Source organism: Salmo salar, chromosome ssa25, assembly GCF_905237065.1.
Source record: "Salmo salar chromosome ssa25, Ssal_v3.1, whole genome shotgun sequence".
NCBI lineage: Eukaryota > Metazoa > Chordata > Actinopteri > Salmoniformes > Salmonidae > Salmo > Salmo salar.
Window position 1 is genome coordinate 11091713 of NC_059466.1, and position 27379 is coordinate 11119091.

The following is a 27379-nucleotide window of genomic DNA, read 5'->3' on the forward strand; positions in this document are numbered from 1 at the left end:
ATATATATATATTATTATTTTTATTTTTTTTTCGCTCTCGTAAAAGCCCAAGATGAGTAATATCACATGGCTTTGAACAACTTTAGATTTTGACACAATTCACAATTCAATATCCAGTTTGTCTACAAATGAACAATCGATACATTCAATTCACGTCTCCATCTCAACCAAAATTTAAAGAATAGGACCAAAGCAAATGAAATCAAACTTTAAATGCACTTTTAATAAAGTTTGATTTGATTTAGTCCTATTCTTTAACTTAGATTTTAAGTTGCGATGGAGACGTGAATCCAACACATTCATTATTAACGTGAAGATTCAATTTGAAATCAACCAAAGCTTGAAACCCTAGGCCTATAAGTATTGTCATTTTTAGTTGAACCCTGAGTTGAATTGAAGCAATAGTGGTTGATGACTTCGCAAATGCTATTCATGGGTTCCACCTCGGTCACTCAGTCGCATAGTTGCCAACGGTATCAACATTCTACACTCCGCAAGCATATATGATGCTCAAAAGAAGAACGGGGGCTAATGACTTTGAACGTGGGCTAATGACAGTGTTCTCTAAATTACACTATATAGGGCCACGGAATACAATGACATTGCTAAAGTAGGCACATATTTAGTAGGAAACAACTTTGCTGTTATCATCATGTTGTCAAATGTACTTTAGACAGATGGCAATGTTGTCTGTCATTAGCTAGCAAATTTCTCAGTGAAAATCCACGAATATAGGCCTAAATAGAATAATTGATATATGACATAAGTTCTTAGATCAACTCTCCAGTAGGAGGTGCTGCCCAGCCTATAGTTTTTTCTGATAGTGGATATAATGTTCAAGATCTGACATTATTTAAAATGTACCCTTAAAACAACATGTTGAAAATTGATGACATAATCCCGTGGTTGAAATTTCACCCTCAAAACAACAGTTTAAATGTATGACGTTTTGCAACTCCAATTTATTTTCCATGTCACAATACATGAACAAATTAAGTTGAAACAACGTTGATTCAACCAGTTTATGCCCAGTGCCTACTGGGCACAGACATAAATTCAACATCTATTCCACGTTGGTTCAACGTAAGTTTGTTAAAAATGATGTGGAAACAACATTGATTCAACCAGTGTGTGCCCAGTCGGTGGGTTGTGGTCCTCTGCCGCTATTAGTTACTCTGAGTGACGTAGAGGTGGGCTGGCAAAGTGCTAAGTGGTGTAGTTTAGAATGCTATCGGTATAAGCAAATCATCACAAGTCAACGAGACTCCAGTTAGCGCGCTGTTAGTACTTTATTCCAATGCAAATATCTTGGCGGAGCTGTCGTACAATTGTGCAGATGTGCGATAGCATGCAAGAGCGTTCAGTCGTCTCTCTTCCAACTTCTTACCTGCATTCAATAAGTTGACAGATAGTGCAGTCCAACTCTGTCGTTCTTTGAATGACTTGTCCTGCAGTCGTTAGGCACATCCAGCACTTTGTCAGTCTTTTATCAGTTCTCAAATCAGATCCATACTTGAGCTCAATACCTGTCATCCTCAAAGCGCGTCCCCCGGAACTCTGGAGTGGACAGATATTAGAGGGACATATAACTTGTTATACACGCTCTATGTCATTTCTTATCTTTTGTCAAAAACAAGCGATACAATGGATTTCTCGTTCGACCGCCTAATATGTCTTGTGTTGGCAATCACTATGTTCAGTCAAAGGTGAGTTGAGAAGTTTCATTTACTTACTTAAATATTTTACCTGAAGATTTCTTTGAACAGTAGTCTTTTTTTACTTTTACTGGTGTAGTCATTCATCTTCAATATGAAGTGTGTCAAAGTGTTTATCTAAAGTTTGCAGCACAATACAACCTACAGTTGCTACGTTATATTCGGCTGTGATTTTATTTACATTTTGCAGCACCTAGCTACAGTTTACACTCTAGTCTATGTTGGCACAATCACTATAGGTTCATTGTAGGCATTGCTCTTGTTCGCAAATCATATTGTGCAATTAGTACTGTACAATAAATAACTCAGAACAACTTTAACTTCTCAAATCATGTTCATTTAGCGTTATGTGAGTTTGTCATAACTGAATAATAAGTATCATATTATTGACATGATGACTAACTTTACTGTCATAAAGATCAGACTCTTTGCATGATAATGTAATGCACATGGAGATCTTTAGGAGATGTAAGCAACAAAAAAAAAAACGATCTTTGTTCTACACTGGGTCAGTGTAGGTATCCTGCTTACGCTATTGTAATAACCCAAAGTTGATTTAAAGGGGTATCAAATGTTTACTTCTGCATAACTGTTTTACTGATGAGAATGCTGTATCACAGACAGACCACATTTCTATCATGATTTACATAAATGTTCCCAATGTTCCCAAGTACTTTTCTACTCAGAATCAAAGTGATGTGAATTTGCTCTTAGGATTTTTCAATGACTCTAAAAAGTGATCCCACACTTTTGAACTGAGTGTTTATTTTCCATTCTTGTTAACATGGTGTCCATCCTCTCCGGTGACATGCCCCTTCATTCAATATCAGACTGCGGGACTTAAAGTTTGATGTCACGGAGTGCTTTGAGACATGGTGAAATGAGTTGTAGAAATGCAATCTGTTATTTTATCAATGACATGTCACAAACATGTTTCTTTGATCAGTACTGAGATTACAGTAACAACACTGCCAATATGAATGATTGCACAAATGGATATTTATGTAATGAACTTCCTGAGATTGACTGGTGTGTGTGTGCACGCACCCCCATGTGCATGTGTGTGTGTGTGTGTGTGTGTGTGTGTGTGTGTGTGTGTGTGTGTGTGTGTGTGTGTGTGTGTGTGTGTGTGTGTGTGTGTGTGTGTGTGTGTGTGCAATAGGCAATACATTTTAGAATGCATAACAATAAAATCATTAAAACTGAATTTTTCATTTCCTCAATGTACAACGTGCCACTTTTCGACCTTCAACTACTTCATGAGTCAACACTGTCAGAAACAATTTACAACCATAAAGTCTCAGAAGTGTAATACTGTAAAACACCTGACTCCTGTCATGTAAATGACAGTTGTTATAAATGATTTACATGCCACAGAAGTATCAATCATGTGCTACAGTACAGACACACCTTAACATCAAACCTTCTGTGTTCCAGGGTAGATTCCAACAAGATTCTTGGGCTGAAAATCCCCAATATCGACCCCATTCTCAATGCTAACACCGTGTGCTTGACCCTGCCTGGACTGAACCACAGACAACTGGAGGTGTGCATGAGAAACCCCGACGTCACCGCCTCGGCCATCCAAGGGATCCAGATCGCCATCCATGAGTGCCAGCACCAGTTCAGAGGACACAGGTGGAACTGTTCCAGCCTGGAGACCAGGAACAAGATCCCATACGATAGTGTGGTTTTCAAAAGGGGTGAGTCACCTAACAGGCAGTATGGGGTAGGGACCCCTCCTGAGTTAAAAAAAGGTGCTTCTGATTCCCACATCTGCATCCCAAATGGCACCCTATTCCCTATTGTGCACTATTCCCTACAGTGCCCTACTTGTAAAACGTATTACCCTATAAAGGGAATAGGATACCATTTGGGACCGACCCCACACGTCCCCTTTACTCATTCACTTTACACACAGCGTTTGTTGTTGGATTTCTGGTATTTGGTTATGGATGGGTATGTTTTGCCTGAGGCAAAAACAACCGTTTTTAAATGAGTTGATTCATCCGCTAAGAAATGCATGCTTTGAAATATATTTTCTTGTACTACGTCAACAAACATACAGTAGCGAAACAACAGATATAAAGCTATTAAGCTATTGCAAGTTTTTGTTTAGAAGCTTTTATGAGTGAGTTTTACACATGCGGCATATTATGCATGCCCTATCTAATTGTTTGTTTGGATATCTAATTTTACTACAGGAAACATATCCTCTTTACCTCAAACATGTATCTGCTTGTTGATTTATTCTGACATACTTTATGGGGCCATATTTCTACGTTAGCTTGAATTAAAACTAGGCTAAAAAGCCAGTGAGACACATAAAGTGAGCCTTCTCGGGGCCCGGCTAATGCTTTTGCTCTCTGCCAGTGCAAGTGCTGTGAATTTGCTCTCAGCACTTTCCCAACTCTCAGTGGTAATACATAAACCTGTTTAGTTGGTTTCTGTAACACAAAGTGACAGTTTTCTTTAATCTTTAATTCATTTTCCCACTTCCTCAGCCATCAGTTCAGCCGGGCGTGCCTCTCACTTTAAATTATTTGTTAGATTGATTTGTTCCAGGTCTCTCGCCTCAGCCTGCTTGGGAGGAAATCTAAAACAGCATTTTCATGTCTTTGTCTCTGGGCTGCATCTAAGTGCCGTCCTCAGTCCCCCATGGAATCATGGGGAGTTGGAGAGGCGGAAAAACGACTATGTGTGTGTGTGTGTGTGTGCGCGTGCGCGTGTGTATGAGTGAGTGAATAGGGGATGATCAATGGAACATCATCGACTATTATCTTATCTATCCTCTATACCCTTGGGATGCTTTTCTTTAAGGCTTTTCTTTACAAGCCCCAATATGCATTGAACTGGGGTCATGGCCAGTTTAGGACTTGTTCAAACTTCTGCACTTTTTTTTTTACTCCAAATGTAATTTCTAATTGATACTGTATACCTATACATATTTAATAATAACAGTTACAATTGGGAGTTTTTAAAGTATAAAAATGTGATCAGTAAAAAGCTGAGGGTTGGAGCTGGAGAAATGCAAGCACTCTCAAATTCATAGGCAGGGCTACAGATGCAAGGACTTACCGTTCATGACATCACAATTATAGTTTTAACCATGTTTTAATATAGTGTTTATTTACATCTATGACAGTTGAACTAAGCTCACGAGGCATTAATAAGTCTTATTCAAGAATCAATTAGTACATATCATTCATTTATAAGCCAAAAAATTGATGTAGCAACTGCAGATTTCCCCTTTAAAGTCTTGAGTATATGTTCTAAACATGTTTCTTTTATAACACTTTTTTTTTCTCTTCTGTAAGTGATTCTGAGAAGGGCTGGTTTTACAGGAACTTGGGGAGTCATGTTTACAGGCTATTAGCTCTGATCACCACTAAGGAGAGTACAGTATAGACAGACACCTGTAGTGAATATGCTCTGTATGTTACCCTGTAACCCTTGAAATGGGCAGTACTGGACAGAGAAACTCTAGGTCCATTAAGTTGCTGTAACAATGTTAGGATTCTGCACGAACAACACGAGGAAGGTCCTCAAAATCACCTTACACACGTGAACCTTCTCTCAAAGATGTGTAGAATAATATGTATTTATGGGGGCCTACTTACAGTATGTACTGGCAAGTGTTGCAAAATTCTGGTAACTTTCCCAACATTTCCAGGTTTTCCAGAAATCCCTGTTGGAAGATTCCCGGAATCAGAAAGCAATAAGCAGGAAATCCGAAATCCTCTAACCAGGATTTCTGGAAAAAAATTAATTTTTAAACCCTAGTACTGGTAACTTTCTGCTATTTCTTTTTGTTCTGCCTTGCTGCGTCACCCATAACATGCATGGCATGACAGAGCAGCCCATACTGGCCTGATTAGGGCTGAGACGCCGTGCGGCTGCTGTGTGTGATTTGGCAGGCAGATCAAACGGTTTCCAACAGTAGCCAGGTTAATTGTAAACATGCTGGAGAGCTCAATAAAGGGAGAGCTTTAAAGGGGATTAACAATACGGTGCTCACATCTGCTGCACCACCACTGGCCACTTCCAGCCCTGTTAATGATCACTGTCAGATCCTTATGTTGAAAGGATGGTGGGGCTTTGTCCACTCTCAGCCCCTGGGCCTGGAGACATGCAAGTGTTTGGGCTTAATTGCTATTGTCCCAGATGTTTCTGCCTCTGTTGTGCTGTGAGGTAGGGTGGGGGTTTATACTGGTACTGCAGTGTATCTCAAAAACCCATCAGGGCTCATTGGACTTCTGTATAGCTCCACAGATAGTCATCTACTGCACTGTACTGTATGTGCAGTACGAATCAAAAGGAGTATAACAGGATAGTATCTCTATTGTTAATCTTTTCTTTCTCTTCATCTCTTGCAGGTTTCCGAGAGAGTGCCTTTGCATACGCCATCGCGGCAGCGGGCGTGGTCCACGCCGTGTCCAATGCATGCTCCATGGGGAAGCTGAAGGCGTGCGGCTGCGACGAGAAGCGTAGAGGCGATGAGGAGGCTTTCCGCATCAAACTGAACCGGTTGCAGCTAGAGGCCATCCACCGGGGGAAGGGCATGGTGCACGGAGTCATGGAGCACTTCCCTGCAGACCTGCCCGGGCCTCAGGACTCCTGGGAGTGGGGAGGCTGCAGCCCCGACGTGGACTTTGGGGAGAAGTTCTCCAGGGACTTCCTGGACTCGCGCGAGACATACAAGGACATCCATGCCAGGATGAGGCTCCACAACAACAGAGTTGGCAGGCAGGTGAGAGGAGGCGTTTCAGCTACTGACGAGGGCTGTTTGGGGGTGGTGGGTGGTAGGGGCTATGGTAAAAAGTAGTGCACTTTATAGGGAATAGATTGTCATTTGGGACGTATTCTTAAATCATTGAGGAGTTTTGAATGGAAAAGATGTTGTGGGGTAATATTTGATATATATGCATATTATATATACAGTTGAAGTCGGAAGTACATACACCTTAGCCAAATACATTTAAACTCAGTTTTTCAAAATTCCTGACATTTAATCCTCGTAAAGATTCCCTGTCTTAGTTCAGTTAGGATCCCCACTTTATTTTAAGAATGTGAAATGTTAGAATAATAGTAGAGAGAATGATTTATTTCAGCTTTTATTTCTTTCATCACATTCCCAGTGGGTCAGAAGATTACATACACTCAATTAGAATTTGGTAGCATTGCCTTTAAATTGTTTAACTTGGGTCAAACGTTGCAGGTAGCCTTCCACAAGCTTCCCACAATAAGTTGGGTGAATTTTGGCCTATTCCTCCAAACAGAGCTGGTGTAACTGAGTCAGGTTTGTAGGCCTCCTTGCTCGCACATGCATTTTCAGGTCTGCCCACAAATTGTCTATAGGATTGAGGTCAGGGCTTTGTGATGGCCACTCCAATACCTTGACTTTGTTGTCCTTAAGCCATTTTGCCACAACTTTGGAAGTATGCTTGGTGTATTTGTCTATTTGGAAAACCCATTTGCGACCAAGCTTTAACTTTCTGACTGATGTCTTGAGATGTTGCTTCAATATATCTGCATAATTTTCCTCCCTCATGATGCCATCTATTTTGTGAAGTGCATCAGTCCCTCCTGCAGCAAAGCAACCCCACAAAATGATGCTGCCACCCCCGTGCTTCATGGTTGGGATGGTGTTCTTCGGCTTGCAAGCCTCCCCCTTTTTCCTCCAAACATAATGATGGTCATTATGGCCAAACAGTTCTATTTTTGTTTCATCAGACCAGAAGACATTTCTCCAAAAAGTACGATCTTTGTCCCCATGTGCAGTTGCAAACCGTAGTCTGTTTTTTTTATGGCGGTTTTGGAGCAGTGGCTTCTTCCTTGCTGAGCGGCCTTTCAGGTTATGTCAATATAGATACTTTTGTACCTGTTTCCTCCAGCATCTTTACAAGGCCCTTTGCTGTTGTTCTGGGATTGATTTGCACTTTTCACACCAAAGTACGTTCATCTCTGTGAGACAGAACATGTCTCCTTCCTGAGCGGTATGACGGCTGCGTGTTTCCATGGTGTTTATATTTGCGCACCATTGTTTGTACAGATGAACGTGGTACCTTCAGGCATTTTGAAATTTCTCCCAAGGATGAATCAGACTTGTGGAGGTCAAAAATGTTTGTTGATTTCTTTTGATTTTCCCATGATGTCAAGCAAAGAGGCAGTGAGTTTGAAGGTAGGCCTTGAAATACATCAACAGGTACACCTCCAATTGACAATTAGTCTATCAGAAGCTTCTAAAGCCATGATGTCATTTTATGGAATTTTCCAAGCTGCTAAAAGGCACAGTCAACTTAGTGAATGTAAACTTCTGACCCACTGGAATTGTGATACAGTGAATTATAAGTTAAATAATCTGTCTGCAAACAATTGTTGTAAAAATTACTTGTGTCATGCACAAAGTAGATGTCCTAACCGACTTGCCAAAACTATAGTTTGTTAACAAGACATTTTTGGAGTGTTTGAAAAATGAGTTTTAATGACTCCAACCTAAGTGTATGTTAACTTCTGACTTCAACTGTACTTCACATGCGACCCGTGATAAGACTATGCACTTTGTATGTTAACAAAGCCTAATGTTTATCTGACTCCATAAAGATGATTCAGCAATATGCAAGAGACTATAGTTGAGTTACAGGAATAAAGCATCAAGAAAAGAATAAGAATTGTCTATCAAAGGCAAATAGATGTAATTATTTTGTAAAATGAATGAAGGCATTAGCTTAAGTTGCAAAGCATTAACAAGCATTACAAGACATTATCCTAGGCATGATCAGAGAGGGAGAGAGAGAGAGAGAAGTCAGCCTGAAAGGCCATGCTCCAAGAGTCCCAGAGGTGGAGAGAGAAAGAGAGAGAGAGTGTATCTCACCAGTGCAGGTCAAGAACAAAGAAGGGAAAGCTAAGACCCTTTTATAAGCATCTGACTTCAAAATCTGAGTTGTTGACTAATAGCATTACTGTTAAGTTAATGTCCAAGCAGACGTCAGACCTACAGAATGTCAGGACAACAGAACCTCTGCTTCCCATTCCCAGTGTGACAGAATGGGGGTTGGTGAGATAATGCAGCTTTCCTAAGACAACACAGAGGAGACCTTGCATACTGTTGATAAGAGTCACTTCAGGGGCTGGGCCGCCCTACAAAGACACATTAACCATGAAAGCAGGTAAAGAATGAGATGATTATGACTTGAATCCTAACGGTCACGTCATTTTGAGACACAGTGTCTGATTTTATTGGCCCAGAAGTCAGTAGTTGACCTATCAATACAGATTACTCACTGATTTCTCCACATGATGCAATTGCCTTGCGAGGGTGGTATCTTTGAGTCAGGCCTCCAATCCCACTTTATTCTTAGTAATGTTTGTAATCTGGCTGTTACAATAACACCCAAGGACGCAGCTGCGTATTATGTTCGAAAGTGCTCATAGTCGTAGTATGGTTTTTAAGATATCTATATAGGAAATTATTCACTGACTGATATGAAATAAATATCATAGCTGACATTTATTGGAAAATTCAGTATCGTCACCACACCTTACCTTCATGCATACATACATTTTCCTGTCATTCTTACGTTTCAATGCAAGATGCCCCCTTATGCTTGTTGTGGATGTCTTTGCCATAACTCCTGTTCAAGCGACTTGGATCTTGCAATTTATGAATGCTCTATTTAATCGACGTTCTACTACGGGCTTTCCCTGTGTAGCATGTGGGCTAATAAAGAAGCTTGGTTATGATGGACATATAGCATTGGTCTGGAATGAGAACAGTTTCCTTCAAAAAATTGGTTATACTTAACGCTAGTTTTCTTTGATTGATGTTATGATACCACATGTGATCAATTGAATAATATAAATGTGGTATTCCATGGGGAGTTTCCCAGCCAATGTAGTTGTTTTCATGGACAGATGCTTGGTGTTGACAATGGTATTATTGCTCTGGTGTTGGACTAAGTGGATGATTTGTGTCAGATTTGTGTTGCTCCAGAGATGACAGGAAGTAGCAGTATCAGAGGATTGGGTTATGGGTTAGTTCAGTATGTTTTCTGAAATAAACAAAGAAGAGAATGTGCCCATACATTAAAGAGTTTATAAAAAAAATATTAATATACATATACAACAATTACTACCACTCCTACTCCTACTTCTACACTATTAAAACTACTACTACTACTACTACTACTACTATGACTACTACTAATCAAATCAAATCAAAATCAAATTTATTTATATAGCCCTTCGTACATCAGCTGATATCTCAAAGTGCTGTACAGAAACCCAGCCTAAAACCCCAAACAGCAAGCAATGCAGGTGTAGAAGCACGGTGGCTAGGAAAAACTTCCTAGAAAGGCCAAAACCTAGGAAGAAACCTAGAGAGGAACCAGGCTATAAGGGGTGGCCAGTCCTCTTCTTGCTGTGCCGGGTGGAGATTATAACAGCACATGGCCTAGATGTTCAAATGTTCATAAATGACCAGCATTGTCAAATAATAATAATCATAGTAGTTGTCGAGGGTGCAACAAGTCAGTAACACAAGAGTAAGTGTCAGTTGGCTTTTTCATAGCCGATCTTTGAGAGTATCTCTACCGCTCCTGCTGTCTCTAGAGAGTTGAAAACAGCAGGTCTGGGACAGGTAGCACGTCCGGTGAATAGGTCAGGGTTCCAGCAGGTCTGGAACAACAGGTCTGGGACAGGTAGCACGTCCGGTGAACAGGTCAGGGTTCCATAGCTGCAGGCAGAACAGTTGGAACTGGAGCAGCAGCACGGCCAGGTGAACTGGGGACAGCAAGGAGTCATCAAGCCAGGTAGTCCTGAGGCATGGTCCTAGGGCTCAGGTCCTCCGAGAGAGACAAAGAAAGAAAGAGAAAGAGAGAATTAGAGAGAGCATATTTAAATTCACACAGGACACCGGAAAAGACAAGAGAAATACTCCAGATGTGACAGACTGACCCTAGCCCATCGACACATAAACTAATACTACCACTACTACTACTACTACTACTACTACTACTACTACTATACTACTAATACTACTAATACTACTACTACTCCTCCTACTCCTACTCCTCCTACTACACTATTATAAAACAACAACACCTAGTACTACTACTACTACTACTACTCCCCTTACTCCTACTGCTCCTACTACACTTTTACAACAACAACAACAACAACAACTAATGCTACTACTACTCCCCTACTCCTCCTACTACACTATTACAACAACAACTACTACTACTACTACTACTACGCCTACTACTACTACTACTACTATGACTACTAATACTACTACTACTCCTCCTACTCCTACTCCACCTACTACACTATTACAACAACAACAACACCTAGTACTTCTACTACTCCCCCTACTCCTACTCCTCCTAATACACTATTACAACAACAACAACTACTACTACTACTACTACTCCCCTACTCCTCCTACTACACTATTACAACTACTACTACTACTACTACTACTACTACTACTACTACTACGCCTACTACTAATACTACCACTACTACTACTACTACTACTACTATTCCTTCTCCTCTGACTACACTATTACAACAACAACTACTACTACTGATACTACTACTACTAGTACTACTACTACTACTCCTCCTCCTCCAACTCCTACTCCTCCTACTACACTATTACAACAACTACTACTGCTACTACTACTACTAATACTACCACTACTCCGTCTACACTATTACAACAACAACTACTACTACTACTACTACTACTACTACTACTCCTTCTACAATATTACAACAACAACAACTACTACTACTACTACTACCACTACTCCTTCTACAATATTACAACAACAACTACTACTACTCCTTCTACAATATTACAACAACAACAACTACTACTACTACTACTACTACTACTACTACCACTACTCCTATACCATTACAGCAAAAACAACAACAACAACAACTACTACTACTACTACTACTACTACTACTACCACTACTCCTATACCATTACAGCAAAAACAACAACTCCTACTATTACTACTACTACTACTATTCCCCCTACTCCTACTCCTCCCACTACACTATTACAACAACAACTACAACTACTACTACTACTACGACTACTACTAATACTGCCACTACTACTACTACAAATAATAATACTAATAATACCACCACTACTACTACTACTCCTACTCCTACTCCTACTCCTCCGACTACACTATTACAACAACAGCTACTACTACTACTGCTACTACTACTACTACAACTAAAACTAGTACTACTACTACTACTACTTCTCCTCCAACTCCTCCTCCTCCTACTACACTATTACAACAACAACTACTGCTGCTACTACTACTACTATGCCTACTCCTCCTACTATACTATTACAGCAACAACTACTACTACTACTGCTACTACTACTATTAATACTAATACTACTACTACTACTACGACTACTACTACGCCTACTCCTCCTACTATACTATTACAGCAACAACTACTACTACTACTGCTACTACTACTATTAATACTGATACTACCACTACTACTACTACTACTACTACTACTACTACTACTTCACCTACTCCTCCTACTATACTATTACAGCAACAACTACTACTACTACTGCTACTACTACTATTAATACTAATACTACCACTACTACTACTACTACTACTACTGATACTACTACTACTACTACTACTTTTTCTGCACTATTACAACTACTACTACTACTCCTTCTACACTATTACAACAACACCAACTACTACTACTACTACTACTACTACTACTACAATATTACAACAACAACAACAATTACTACTACTACTACTACTCCTTCTACAATATTACAAGGAGTACTACTACTACTACTACTACTACTACTACTACTACTACTACACTATTACAACAACAACTACTACTACTACTACTACTACTACTCCTACTACTCCTACTCCTCCTACTACAATATTACAACAACAACTACTACTACTACTGCTACTCCTACTCTTCTACACTATTACATCTACTACTACTACTACTCATTCTACACTATTACAACAACAACATCAACTACTACTACTACTACTACTACTACTACTACTACTACTACTACTAATACTACTACTACTAATACTACTACAACTCCTTCTACACTATTACAACAAGTACTACTACTACTACTACAACTACTACTACTCCTTCTACACTATTACAACTACAACAACTATTACTACTACTACTACTACTACTACAACTACTAATACTGCTAATTCTACCACTACTACTACTACTACTATAACTAATACTACTACTACTACTTCTACACTATTACAACAACAACTACAACTACTACTACTACTTCTATAATATTACAACAACAACTAGTAATACTACTACTACTACTACTCCTTCTACACTTTTGCAACTGCTACTACTACTACTACTACTCCTACTCCTTCTACACTATTACAACGAAAACTACTACTACTACTACTACTACTGCTACTAATACAACTGCTACTACCACTCCTTCTACACTATTACAACAACAACAATAACAGCTAATACTACTACTACTACTACTACTACTCCTACTCATACTCCTTTTACACTATTACAACAGTAAAAACTACTACTACTACTACAGCTTCTTCTACTACTAATACTATTTCTACTACTACTACTGCTACTACTACTCCTACTCCTTCTACACTATTACAACAACAACAACTACTACAACAACAACTACTACTACTACTACTACTACTCCTACACTATTACAACAACAACTACTGCTTCTACTAATACTACTACTACTAATAATAATAATACTACTAATTCTACCACTACTACTACTACTACTATAACTACTACTACTACTACTACTACTACTACTACTACTACTACTCCTTCTACACTATTACAACAACTACTACTACTACTACTACTCCTACTCACACTCCTTCTACACTATTACCACAACAACTACTACTACTACTACTACTGCCACTACTCCTTCTACACTATTACAACAACAACTACTACTACTAATACTACTAATACTACCACTGCTACTACTACTACTACTCTTTCTACACTATTACATCAACAACTTCAACAACTACTATTGCAACTACACTACTTCTACTATTACAGCTGCTACTACTGCTACTACTTCTACTACTACTACTACTACTACTACTACTACTACTTCTACTACTACTACTACTACTATTACCACTACTGCTACTACTACTCCTTCTACACTATTACAACAACAACAATAACAACTACTACTACAACTACTGCTACTACTACTACTACTACTCCTTCTACACTATTACAACAACAACAACTACTACTACTACAGCTAATTCTACTACAGCCTTCCCTGTAGCTGAGTTGGTAGAGCATGGTGTTTGCAACGCCAGGGTTGTGGGTTCGATTCCCACGGGGGGCCAGCACAGAAAAAAAATTTATGAAATGAAATGTATGCATTCACTACTGTAAGTCGCTCTGGATAAGAGCGTCTGTTAAATGACGTAAATGTACTACTACTATTACCACAACTAGTAATATTTCTACTTCCTATTGTTACTATTGATGCACTGGACACTGATATTTAAATCACAGCGATAAGTTCTGTATGCTCCCAGGCAGCACTGTTGCCATAAACAAAAGGAGTAGTAAATTGCTCATTGTTCTACGCTTCCTCCTCAGTAATTCGGTCTTGTATCTTTCCATCAGTTTACTTCTGGTTTCCTTGATTATTCAGACAAAACACAATTGTGGAGTTACTTAGCGAAGCAGGGAGAGAAAGATAGATAGAGAGCCTCAGATGATAGTCATGCTTCTCATGTGCAGCGTGATACAGCCGTGCTCGGCCCTACACAGTGACCCATGAGTTTGTCCATAGCATAGACACAATAAGCCATGACACCATTTGCTTTTTGGAAAAGTTCAAGAGGCCAGTGATATACTGTACAATCAGATGACATACATTGAAAAAAACAAATAATATAATTTCCAAATCAGCAGTTTCTATGTTTACGTATTACGAGGCTGCTGTTCTTAGTTGGATCCCAAGATTGACGATATATGATCAATGTTACACCCTTTGGTTTTAGGAAGCTGCAGTGTTATGACAAAAATCTATCAACATAGGGAAGATAGAAAGGCATAGCTAGCTACTAACTTTCGATATATTCGACACTCAGTGTGAAATGTTGCAGGGAAGATTTCATAGTTTGGGCACATTGAAGCTCTGTTTTTGCCAAGAGGCCTATTTGGCAACAGTAGCTGATTGTGTTAGAAACGTTACCTGCTGCTACTGGGAAATGCTTTGAAACTGTCAAAACCGCTTTTTGGAGACAGCTTCTTGGATCACAAGGAGAGCCAAGAAAAACGGCACTATTCACATACATGAGTTGAAACAAAAACTTCCATTACAAGAAGATTCACAAGAACGTCAATCAGCAGTTGCACTGTGTAATTTGAAGGAGCTGTATCTTCAAATGTATTTCTGTAAAGCTCCATTTCATCTAGTTGGAATTGAGTTTATTGTGAACAGTGTCAATGAACTCAGTGTAGAGTATCTGAGCTGTGTTTTGACACAGATATGACCAGCGTTCAATGCTGCAGAGTCTGTGCATCTGCTAGTCGTCTCTCAGATCAGGTTGCACAATGCTTTGGGCGTGTGGAGTGCAGTTTTCTTAGCACACCTCAAAATATCAACGCTTTAATGAGTTCTACACTGGGAGAAGAAAACAATTGAAGGTGTAAATGTAATATACTGAAGTAGTGTACAGAGACGTCAGAGGTACAGTATGATTCAGGGAGTGGTGCATCGTTAGATGAATGCAGCCAGGGCAGTGCCTTGATTACTTCAAACAGAGCAGAAAGCCCCCCAAATCAAAACGAAAACACTGACAGGTGAGGTCTCAAATAATACCTCATACCCTCTACCACCTCCCCCAACACCTCCCCTAAAAAACTGGTGTATACATGTCGCCTCATGCCCACCCTCTGGTTCTCACGACGTTCAGTCTTGTTAAAAGCTCTAATTAGTGGCTGCTGGCTGTTTGGAAACAGATGTTTAAACCCAGCAAAAGATTTTAGACATCAAACAGGGCGGAAAGTAAAGAGATTCGCCCTTCCTTCCCCACAAATACAGATTTCAGAGAAGTTTATCAGGGGAGAAAAGTTTAAAAAAAAAGAAGCACATCCCTCTCATTCTGACTAATTTCTCTTTTCTTTATTTTAAACAAACGTTTAGCAAAATTTACTTCGCAGCAGCAGGTGCGTAATTTGCGGGGTAAGGGGGGTCGTGACCCCCACCAATATTAGTAACAGGTCAATTTAACCCCCCCCCCTCCCCCCCCCCGATAATATACCATGATGAGTTTAATTGATTGGAAAACACTTCCCTACTGTAAAGCGCCAGGCAGCTACTGGATTTATGTTGCTTTGCACAACAGTGACTCAGTTCCACGTTTTATGATTGGATCCCCCACTGCCAAATACCCTTTTGGTTGGTCCCCAGAGGCAGCTGGCCGGTTCATGGTAAAGGGAAAAAAGAGTTGAGTACTGCTTGTAAGAAAAACAGAAATTTGCAATTTCTCCTAATTTCCCTTTTCATCGGGCTGCATTGTATTTCTTTGGTCTGCAGTAACAGCTCAGCATCGCACACTACCCTCTCACTCTTTCTCTTTGTGGTGTTTGCGCTCCAATGTATGAATGTTTAGAAAGTTTAAATTGAGTAAAAGATCATGAACATTTCATAGATGTATTCCTACGTTTTTGTGTAACTAGCGAACTATTGGTAATGACATCATTTTGTGTAAAAATAGTTTTATACCGAGTGATGCAATGTTAGGTTGGCTATTTTAGCTCGGATAACGTTAGCTAGCTAGTTACGCTAGTACCAAAGCTAGCACCACAGTATCTGGATCTTCCCCTTTCCCTTTTCAACTGTAGTTTTAGATGAGCAGCACTCAGTGAGTCAGTGTGCACTCTAGTGAAAAAATAGCTAGTGCCCTTAATGGAGGTGCCAATGCCAAAGAAGAGAAAAGTGCAGGATATATGATTTTTGGGGGAAGTGCAGAGGACTGTAAGTAAATTAATGAAAGGCTACATAGCTAGCTAGCTACTATACCATTAATAATATACTGGTACTATGTAGTCAGCTAGCTAGCTCTACCTATTGCCAGACAGTAAATAAATAATTTAGCTAATAAAAGCAGAATATAATTCATGTTAATAAGCTAACCCCATCATTGTTAAGGCTAGCTATTTTTGTATATGATAATGGTATTTGGTCATATGATTATAGCAGGGTTCAAAGACAGGCAACAGAGAGAGTGAGAGAAGGAGAGCACTGCCCATGTTGAGGCAGGGAGAGGATGAACAGGTCATCAGGTGAGAATTTGAGTTATAAGGCAGTCTGGTAAAGCACATTGCACAGCAATTTACATTGCACACAGATTGGAACTTTCGGTTCAACTCCTCATCTATTCTGACTGTATCCCAAGTGATGTAACAAATGCTGTTGCATTCTGATTTCATGTGGTTGTCATTTGGTTGTGAAGATGTGGCTGTGCTCAACAATGACACAATATGCCAAAATTTAATTTCTGGCAGTGACAGGCTAAAACAGGTATTTGGCGCATTTAAGTGAATTGAGATTGAAGATCTGACCCATGGTGAAGGGTACACAAATAGAATAATGGGTTTTGACAGTTAAATGTAGTTAAAAAAGAAGGGGTGTGGTGGTGATTTTCTGAACAGTTAAGAGTAACAACGCGGTTTAAAGTAAAATAGAAACATATTGGTGTTTCAGTTGTGATTGGGGTATATTGACCAAATTATCAGGACATTTTTGGATGTATTTTACCTTCAAAATTCAAACAATAATTTCACAACTATCTATATATATATATATATATCTGTCTATATATATATATATATATATATATCTGTCTATATATATATATATATATATATATATATATATATATATATATATATATATATATATATATAAATAATCTCCCGGGATGCGTTGCCCCCCTTAGAGGGGAACCGATTGAACCTGAACCTGACCCCTACCCCCCAATATCCAACACAAACTTACGCCCTTGCACATCAGTATGTTTGTGTATAATGATGTCATGATTGATCGGAACATAGTTTTGAAGATCCCGCTGCGTGATTAAATGTTTACAGTGGCTGTCGACAACATGGAGACATTTGCAATGGTAGTAAATTCCTTTCAACAATATTTTCATTGGAATCACTCAATTGGAACTGCACACCCACCACAAACGCTGACATAATTTCACAGCTATGAGTATGAGCAATGTGCTAAGATAGTAGACGGACACATTTACATGTAAATGCAGGTAATTTCATGAGAACACAAACTGAGCCTTTCTTTATACCTTCGGGATAGCTTGTTTGAGCGGCTGGTGCTGTGGGTGACAATTATCTTTCTGCTTTTATGTTGTATATTTAGATTAATGATGCTGTTTTTTCTTCTCTCTCTCTCTCTCGCTAATATGTAGCAGAGCTTATTACACATTGACTGTGTGCATTTTGACTTTTTGGTCTGGTCTTTGTAAATCCTTTATGGTTGCCTGTTGGATCTCCATTAGAGGCATGCAGCATCATCTGAGGAGAGGGAGCATTCCATTGGCCTCCAGAACAAATGTGCACCACTGTTAAAGCAACGCAGGTGGAAACTGAAACTTTATGGATAGAATTTTACTAGGAAGGCCAAATTGGATCGGTGAATGTTGTGTACAATTAACAGAGAGTAATCCTGCACATGATTGGTGTGTAGTGGAAGGTTCTCATTTGGTCTCCTTATTACTTTGAGATGAAATGATTGTTTAGTGTCAGTTGTTGCGTGTCGCCGTCTTAACCGTTCTTTGATGACTTGTGTTTGATTTACTTAAGTGATGCTGAAACTTAATACGATGTGGGTTTGTTTATGTTCTTTGAAATCGTGGCTTCACATCCCTTTATGGTTGCTGTTACATGGAACGACATAAAGCAGTGTGCAATGTAACTTTGTTCGTAAAAATGTCTGTTTACGATTCCAGGACAGATCTATTTAGCACAAATATCTTAGTAGTTGTATCTAACTTCATCATTTAATGTTATATTTGCTCAACATTGCGTCATTATCGTACTGTTAATCCCATTGAAGACAGACAACATACCAGTAACAATTCACAAGTAAGACAGTCAACAGAAGCCGTTTAGGTCATAACATTTTAATAGACTATTAAATCCCATTTTTAATGACACAGTAAGGATGACAGGAATAAGGGGATTGAGAATGATGACAATATTAAACAGACACAGCATTTGATAAAGGAAGGAGCATGGCTTGTGTCACAAATGGTACTCTATTCCCTATAAAGTGCACTACTTTTGACCAGGGCCCTGCGCTGTATTTGGGACAGAGAGATAGTGTCGCGTTTGAGTGCTCTGTAGACCATGTAATACCTAGTTTTGCCTGTGGTCCTACTCTGCTACCAATATGTCTTATTTGATCTCCGTCTGAGGCTGGTTTATAGAGGAGTCTGTCTCACTCTTCCCCAATTAAAACAGCCCAGATGTGTGTTTCTAACGGTGGTCTGCCAATGAATTTGGGGGCAAATACTTCAAAGTACATATTTTTTTCTTTGCATAACTACAGTGTTAGTTTATAAGACCTACATATGTAACACACACTTTTCAGTGAGACTGACAGTCAAAGGCCTGAGATAGAGGCCTTTGGAGGATATGACCATGTGCAGTTGGACGTTAATGTTTCTTCATATAAGAGGGCATTCAAATCGAGGCGATACACTTGGAAAAAATTGTTATTTGGCTGTCCCCATGGGAGAACCCTTTGAAGAACCCTTTTGGGTTCCAGGTAGAACCTAATGTGGTAAGGATTCTACATGAAATGAAAAAGAAGTTCTACCTGGAACCCAAAACGGTTTCTTCAAAGGGTTCTCTCATGGGGACAGCCAAAGAATCGTTTAATATTTTTTCCCTAAGATGACACAGTTGTAATACAGAGGTAGCAGCCTTTGGTATTACTGTAAATACTGTATGTATTGTTTGTTTATATCATCTGACAGTGATTACCATGTATAATATAGTATGTGTTGTAAACATGATGGATTATTGTGTGAATATAATATAGAGCAGGGGTCCCCAATTAAATTCAGCTTTGGGACGATTTTTCCTTGAGCGGAGTCGGAGGGGCGGGACATTGTTATAAATCATTTGTACACCGCAAATTGACAGCAAGAATCCCAAACAGATACAATGCCTTCAGAAAATATTCTTACTCCTTGACTTTCTACACATTTTGTTGTGTTACAAAGTTTAATTAAAATGGATTTCATTGTCAATTTTTTGTCAACGATCTACACAAAATACTCATAAAATAATGTCAAAGATGAAGAAAAAGTCAAACATTTATTAAAACAAATAATGAAAAATAAAACAAATATATCTTGAATAGGTAAGTATTCAACTCCTGAGTCAATACTGTGCATGTTAGAATCACCTTTGGCAGCGAATACAGCTGTGAATCTTTCTAGGTAAGTCGCTAAGAGCTTTCCACACCTGAATGGTGCAACATTTGCACATTATTATTTTCTAAATTCTTCAAGCTCTGTCAAATTGATTGTCGATCATTGCTAGCAGATCTTTTCAGGTCTTGTCATTGATTATCAAGCAGATTTAAGTCAAAACTGTAACTCGGCCACTCAGGAACATTCACTGTCTTCTTGGCAAGCAACTCTAGAGTAGATTTGGACTTTTAGGTTATTTTCCTGCTGGATGGTGACTTCATCTCACAGAGTCTGGTGAAAAGCAGACTGAACTAGGTTTTCCTCTAGGATGTTTTTATCCTGAAAAAACTCCCCAGTCCTTAATTACAAGCATACCCATAACATGATGCAGCCACCACTATGCTTGAAAATATGGAGAGTGGTAATGTGTTGTATTGGATTTGCCCCAAACATAATACTTTGTATTCAGGACAAAAAAGTAAACATTTCTACCATATTTTTTGCAGTGCTACTTGATTGTCTTGTTGCAAACATGTTTTGGAATATTTGTATTCTTTACAGGCTTCCTTCTTTTTATTCTGTCAATTAGGTTAGTATTGTGGAGTAACTACAATGTTTATCCATCCTCTGTTTTCTATCACAGCCATTCAACTCTTTAACTGTTAAAGTCACCATTGGCCTCATGATGAAATCCTTGAGTGGTTACCTTCCTCTCTGGCAACTGATTTAGGAAGGACACCTGTATCTTTGTAGTGACTGGGTGTATTGATACACCATCCAAAGTGTAATTAATAACTTCACCATGCTCAAAGAGAATTTCAATGTCTGCTTTTTTTATACTCATCTACCAATAGGTGCCCTTCTTTGCGAGGCATTGGAAGACATCCATGAGTCCATGCAACATATTATTTGACTTGTTAAACCAATCTGTTACTTTTTTTTTCATTTTTAATTCATTTGTAAAAAAAAAATATATATTAATAATAATTCCACTTTGATATTTTTGGGTATTGTGTGCAGGCCAGTGACCAAAACAATCTCAATTTAATCAATTTTAAATTCAGGCTCTAACACAACAACATTTGGAAAAAGTTATTTTACTGTCTTTTATGTCCAATATGTTTTAATTAAATAAAATCACCTTCGGACCACCTATTGGGGAACCCTGCTATAGAGTGAGACCTGTACAAGACAGGCAGTGTTAGCAGTGAGCGTCAGTAATGAGACCATTGTTAGGATAAGTTGCATTCCAAATGGTATCCCTATACACTGTAGGCCAGCAATACTCAACTGGCGGACCGCGGTCCGGATCCGGACCCAGAACGGGTTCAATACGGTACCCCCACAGGAATGCAAAATTTATAGTCCACTTGTTTTGGGGAAGGGGGAGTCTGGAAGGAACAGTTGTGATGTGTAGCAGGAATGTATATGTGTGTCTGTGTGTGTCACAGGAGGTTGGTGGCACCTTAATTAGGGAGGATAGGCTCGTGGTAATGGCTGGAGTGGAATTAGTGGAGCGGTATCAAATACATAAAACATATGGTTTCCATGTGTTTGATGCCATTCCATTTGCTCCGTTCCAGAAATTATTTTGAGCCGTCCTCCCTTCAGCAGCCTCTACTGGTGTGTGTGTGTGTGTGTGTGTGTGTGTGTGTGTGTGGATGAGTGTATATCTGTGTGGGTGTGTGCGTGAGTGAGTGCATGTGTACTAAAGTGTGGAGGGTCAGTGCAAGTGGTCAGTCCAGCTCAAGTGTTCAGCACTGCGATGGCTTGTAGATAGAAACTGTCTCTGAGCCTGTTGAGAATTGCAGAAAATGTACTTTAAAACTGAAAAATGTTCTCTCCGCCCCATGACAAAATGTGTAGAATTGCAGGGAATGAGCTTTAAAATTGCAAAATGTTCTCTCTGCCAAAACGAGGGGGTGGGAACAGTTTGAACAGTTTGGGGTCTCTTGGGTCGCAAGGAGGGGGTTTGTTACTACGCCGATAAATGACAATATCCATCCGGACCTTTGCCGTCTAGGAAATATTTGTGACCTCACTTTTTCAAATTGTACTTTAGTATACCTGCCATAGGCCATACGGCTTTGGTCAAAAGTAGCGCACTATATAGGGAGTAGGGAGCCATTTAGGAGTTGCTAATCAGTGGATGGCAGACACAGATATGAGCATTAGACAGTTCCTGTACTCCGATCTCTGTTCTCCCCTCCAGGCTTGTCTAGCCGCTGGTCCTATGAGTGAGATTCTAAAACCCAGTCAGTCAGTTCCGTATCCAAAAGGGCTCCTTAAATCACTGTCAGCGTCTCTCGTCAGTCAGTCACCTATCGGACAGCTCGGCTCGGCAGGCAGCTCACACACGCTTCCTCCCGATGCCACAGGCACGTGGACTCAGCTCATGCTCCCAGGTGCGCGGTTGGACAAGGCGTGGAGTAAAGGGAACAAGCTTGCTGATCTGATCATCATCACCGCAGTCATGTCATACCGGGCCACTCATGACATGAGCAGGCAGGTCCCATTCCCTAAACTGTGAACAGAGCTGAGGTTTTATACCCGTTTTGGTTTCAGTCGTCTCTCGTTTTAGTGTGTCGTTTTTTGCGTCCCCCGCTTACAGGTTCCAAGATATCGCTTCATCCAGACGTTTTTTTGTAGTTAACAAGTCTACTAGATAGACAGTTGATTGTGAGAATTCATGAGAAAAAAAAGTACAGTAGGGATACAATTAGACCGGCCAGTTCAGTGTGTATCTAAAGGGTTAAGTGGGTTACTGTTGTGTAATTACAGGGTGTATATAAAGCCAGAAGGATGCAGTTCAGGGACCCAATGCGCTGATGTAAAAACGAAGCATAAAAGTATTTACCAGGTTTGTGATATTTGGTCTGAATGGGCTGTGATCAATAGTTGTTAGCTTTGGCCCCAGTGAGATCAGGTGTTGTTTCTCTTTCCGTATCATTCCTAATGGATGAATCAAGTGGGTCAATTTATCACTCTCCAACTCTCATTCACACAGAATAGCACTTTCTCTCTATTCAATGGGAACACCTACAAGAGGCCCTGAAATGGAAACCCACAGCACACAAACCCAAGCCTTAAAAAAATTCCTGCTTCTTCACAAAGTATATCTGCTTTGGCAACTGTTCAAAATGACCTTTAGTCTTAGAGTGGCTACGACCATGTCCTCGGCTCAAACCGTCGGAACGCTCTGTTTAATGGATCAGAACACAGCTGAATAATAAAGTTGGCTTTCAACTCGTTTCTATCCAAAGGGAAAACACATTTCGGGATCTCCTCGCTCTTCAGCAGATTCTATCTCAAAACAAAGAAAGAGAAGCCAGCACATTAAATAGTCCAGTTTCACCCCAGCTCGTTTCAGCTGTGAATCACATACTGTACTAGTAGAAACGTAAATCCTTTGGCTTTCAGCAAACTAAACTTGTGTGTGTGTGTGTGTCCCAGGGCAGCTGGGTAGAGGCCTAGGAGAGAGTAGAATGTGTGAGTGCTGAAGGTGTGTGTTTGTGCTTGTGCTGTTGATAGGGGTGGGTGTAGGGAGCATCTGTCAGTGCTGAGGGTGGCCCCTTTTCCTGTTGGTAATTGGATCTAAAAGTTTATAACTCAGAGTGACAGGTGAGTGCGTTGTTGAGAGAATGGGAGGTCTGGGAGTGTGGGAGGGACATCCTCAGTCGGGATGTGAACTTGACATTGTCATGAAAAAACGCTACTGCAGTACAGCTTCGGCTGTACAAAACCGCTCAATATTAGGCTAGTGCTACTCTACCTAGATATTTGTGATGCCTGTAATTTGTTTGATGCCTAATTGGTTACTCAGCAATATGAAGCACACACACACCTCGTTTTGGGAGAGGGGGCCAGGATCAAGTGGAAGGGACTTCCACCACCTTAGAGTGAGAAATGGTGTAAATAAAGTTTATTTCTGTTAAACATTATTGCAGAAAAGTCAAGCTAATTCTTTTAGTGACAATTGTAAGTCCTTAATGTTACCAGTTGTAGAATGAAAAAGGAGTCTAATCACAGTCTATATGATTTGCCTAATTTGATGAGGGAACATGTGTCCTACTACAGGATGGGATGAAGGAGGATGTTAACGTGCAGTTCCCTGTTCCCCTCTGTGCAGGTGGTGATGAACCACATGAGACGGAAATGCAAATGCCACGGGACATCAGGAAGCTGCCAGTTGAAGACCTGCTGGCAAGTCACACCGGAGTTCAGGGTGGTAGGCTCGCTGCTCAAGGAGCGTTTCCACATAGCCACCCTCATCAAAGCCCACAACAGGAACACGGGCCAGCTGGAGCACGCCCACCACCCCACACACAGACGACTCAACGAGCTGGTCTACTTTGAGAAGTCCCCGGACTTCTGCGAGAGGGATCTGCGGTCCGACTCGGCCGGAACGCAAGGGAGGATCTGTAACAAGACAAGTCACGAAATGGACAACTGTGAAAGCCTCTGCTGCGGGCGAGGCCATAACATTTTACAGCAGACCCGCAGTGAACGATGCAACTGCAAGTTCCACTGGTGCTGTTACGTGGTCTGTGAAGAGTGTCGAATAACAGAGTGGGTCAGTGTCTGCAAATGAAGAAATGCAGAAATGTAATAATATACCTTTTTTTAAACAGAGAAAGACTGCAATGCACCCCTTCCCTTTGCAATGGATTGCCATTTCCATTAGTAGAATGGATCGCACGAAAACAAGACTGGAATATAGCCAGTTCTAAAAGGTGTACAATCAATGTGTGCACAGCATGTGTCCAACCACCATAGTTCAGAGACTCTGGATCTGCACTGCCTTTCATCTCAGAAAGTGTTTTTAGGATAAATTAGACTAAAGATAGTGAAATACTATGGATAATATTGATAACTGAGCACTCATTTATTTAAACAAGGCTTCCCGAAAATGACAAATGGTGGATTTTGTTATCTCTAGACTAAAACAACTGCATGGGATTCCGGTAATTTAAGAAGAAGACAAGCAGCAGTTGGGAAAAGCTAGAGATCGTTCCAGAATGTTACATCTACTCTTGCTATACTCCGAGCGACAGGTTAACCATGTCAACTCATTTCGAATGTTATGTAATGTTTCAGGTTACAAAATGTGGCAATTCTAGACGTCACTCTGCAAAATGGCTACCTTGTCCCTCACAACAGTACATTTGTCCATACTGGCAAAAAGGCAGGAAATGTGGACTAGAGTGTTGACTGTTGCGGGTGTTCTCTTGCAAGGATGGAGTTGTGAAGACAGAGGATCAGATGGTCAAGCGATAGAGACATGAGTAGTTACAGTACACAGAATGGACATGAGAAACAGCCCGAGGGCAATGGTGGAGCTGATTCATGTCTGGAAGGCTGAAACAATGAAAAGACTGGGCCAGTTGGTTGGTCTATGCAAAATCGGGTCATCTATAGCCCTGCCTTCACACTACTAACTGTTAAGATATAGTCAATGTTATAAAGCACTACCGTTATCTCATAGGTTTGACTCAATGGACAGTTAGAAATGTACTGGATTGTGGTGGTGGTCCAAAATAGGGGAGGGCAGTTTTTCTTTTGGGCACAGGGGTGGGTATAGTGCGTTCTTTCTCTGGTTTACATTCGCCATTTTGCAGATTTTAATATATGATTTCTTCCATCCTAGCCAAATGTCCTCATCTGCTTGTGCTTTCCCTATCAAGATGTTTTGGTACTTCCCTTATGCACTACGCTTTTCCGCACGTTAATTATACCACAGGTCAATATAGTCTACCAGTCTAACTGTCTATACTGCTATCTATCCACCATTCATAGTGACAATAGTGGTAGGTAGATCGTTTGCAGGTTGACGTATATTGTCTTGTCCTGAAGGCAGAACTGAGCGATGTCCCGTTAGATTGGTCAGCTGTAAAGTCAAAATTGGCTATATTGTAAAAATGTATAGGGGGAAAAAATGCTTTTTGGTCTTAATTTTAGGTTAGAGTTAGGTATTAGGGTTAGCAGTGTAGTTGAAGTTAGGTTTAAGTTTAGGGTTAGGTTTAAAATCAGATTTTATGACTTTGTGGCTGTGCTAGCTAGTGCAGAGCTAACTCCAGAACAAGATTCATGACAGAAAATGTTAACCTGCGGATAATTTATCCAGATCTGATATATGCTAAGTAGCAATCATACCACACATAAAATCATTCAAATCAGCACCAATTTTCAATACAAGAGGAGATGCCAGGTGCATGAAAGAACAGTGAAGACATGAGACACGCAACTCTAAAAGCTCCCTCGGTGATCTTTTTTTAGGGACAATACAATTATCCTACCTAAACTAGCCTACAACACCACAATCCAAAGAATAATTGCATTATTGTTTTCAAGTGAGTACAAAATTCATGCTCTAGGCTGTAAACTGCAATGAAAATGTAATTTGAAAAAGCCCTGTTATTTGAACATTTCATTCCATTAATTCCATTTGGATCAGTTGTGGGTTTACTCTCGATGCGCTGTCTGTTGCGTATCATCATTCTCCCAAGTTGTCTTATAATATTTGGGCCACATATGCTCCCAGCAGGTCCAGTTATTCAGGAAAGCTTAAAAGGATACTTCGGGATAGACTTCCAGTCATTGTGCTAACGCTAGTTAGCATTGGCTCGCAAAACTACCTTTAACTTCCTTCAAACTGGACACAGAGACATACAAATGGTATCCACGAGGTTCGTCTGACTCTGGGGAGGTAGATAAAGGGCCTCATTGCCAAAATCCCAATGTGTCCCTTTAACACTGCTCTGCCTTCTCTCCAATCTGAGTGACTATTCCTCGCGCACCTAGAACCTAACGCTTCAATATAGCCTGAATATTTGTCATTTCACTGTTAAAATGTATTACCTTTTATGTGTGGCATAAACACAACCGGTCACAATGTTTTAATCTGGTTAGGCTACTTTAAAAGCCTCCTTTAGGCTGCTTGCGCACATTCATCCAAAATATAATTCTAGCATCCAAACTGCAGATTGTGGTGTTAAAAACGCAAACCATGAAGTTGGTCTACTTTGCTTATTGGTTGTGGTGCATTGGTACAGAAACCTGTTGGTGAAAAACACACACACATATATA

At 40.1% G+C, this 27379-nt stretch overlaps 1 protein-coding gene across 1 annotated transcript; it reads left to right on the forward strand.

The window, feature by feature from the left end:
- Positions 1-1205: 1205 nt before the first annotated feature.
- Positions 1206-27379, forward strand: LOC106586153 (protein Wnt-10a). Its single transcript, XM_014173057.2, has 4 exons — positions 1206-1706; positions 3153-3418; positions 6092-6465; positions 24423-27379. The coding sequence occupies exons 1-4, from the start codon at positions 1645-1647 to the stop codon at positions 24882-24884; spliced, it is 1164 nt and encodes a 387-aa protein (XP_014028532.1). The 5' UTR covers positions 1206-1644; the 3' UTR covers positions 24885-27379.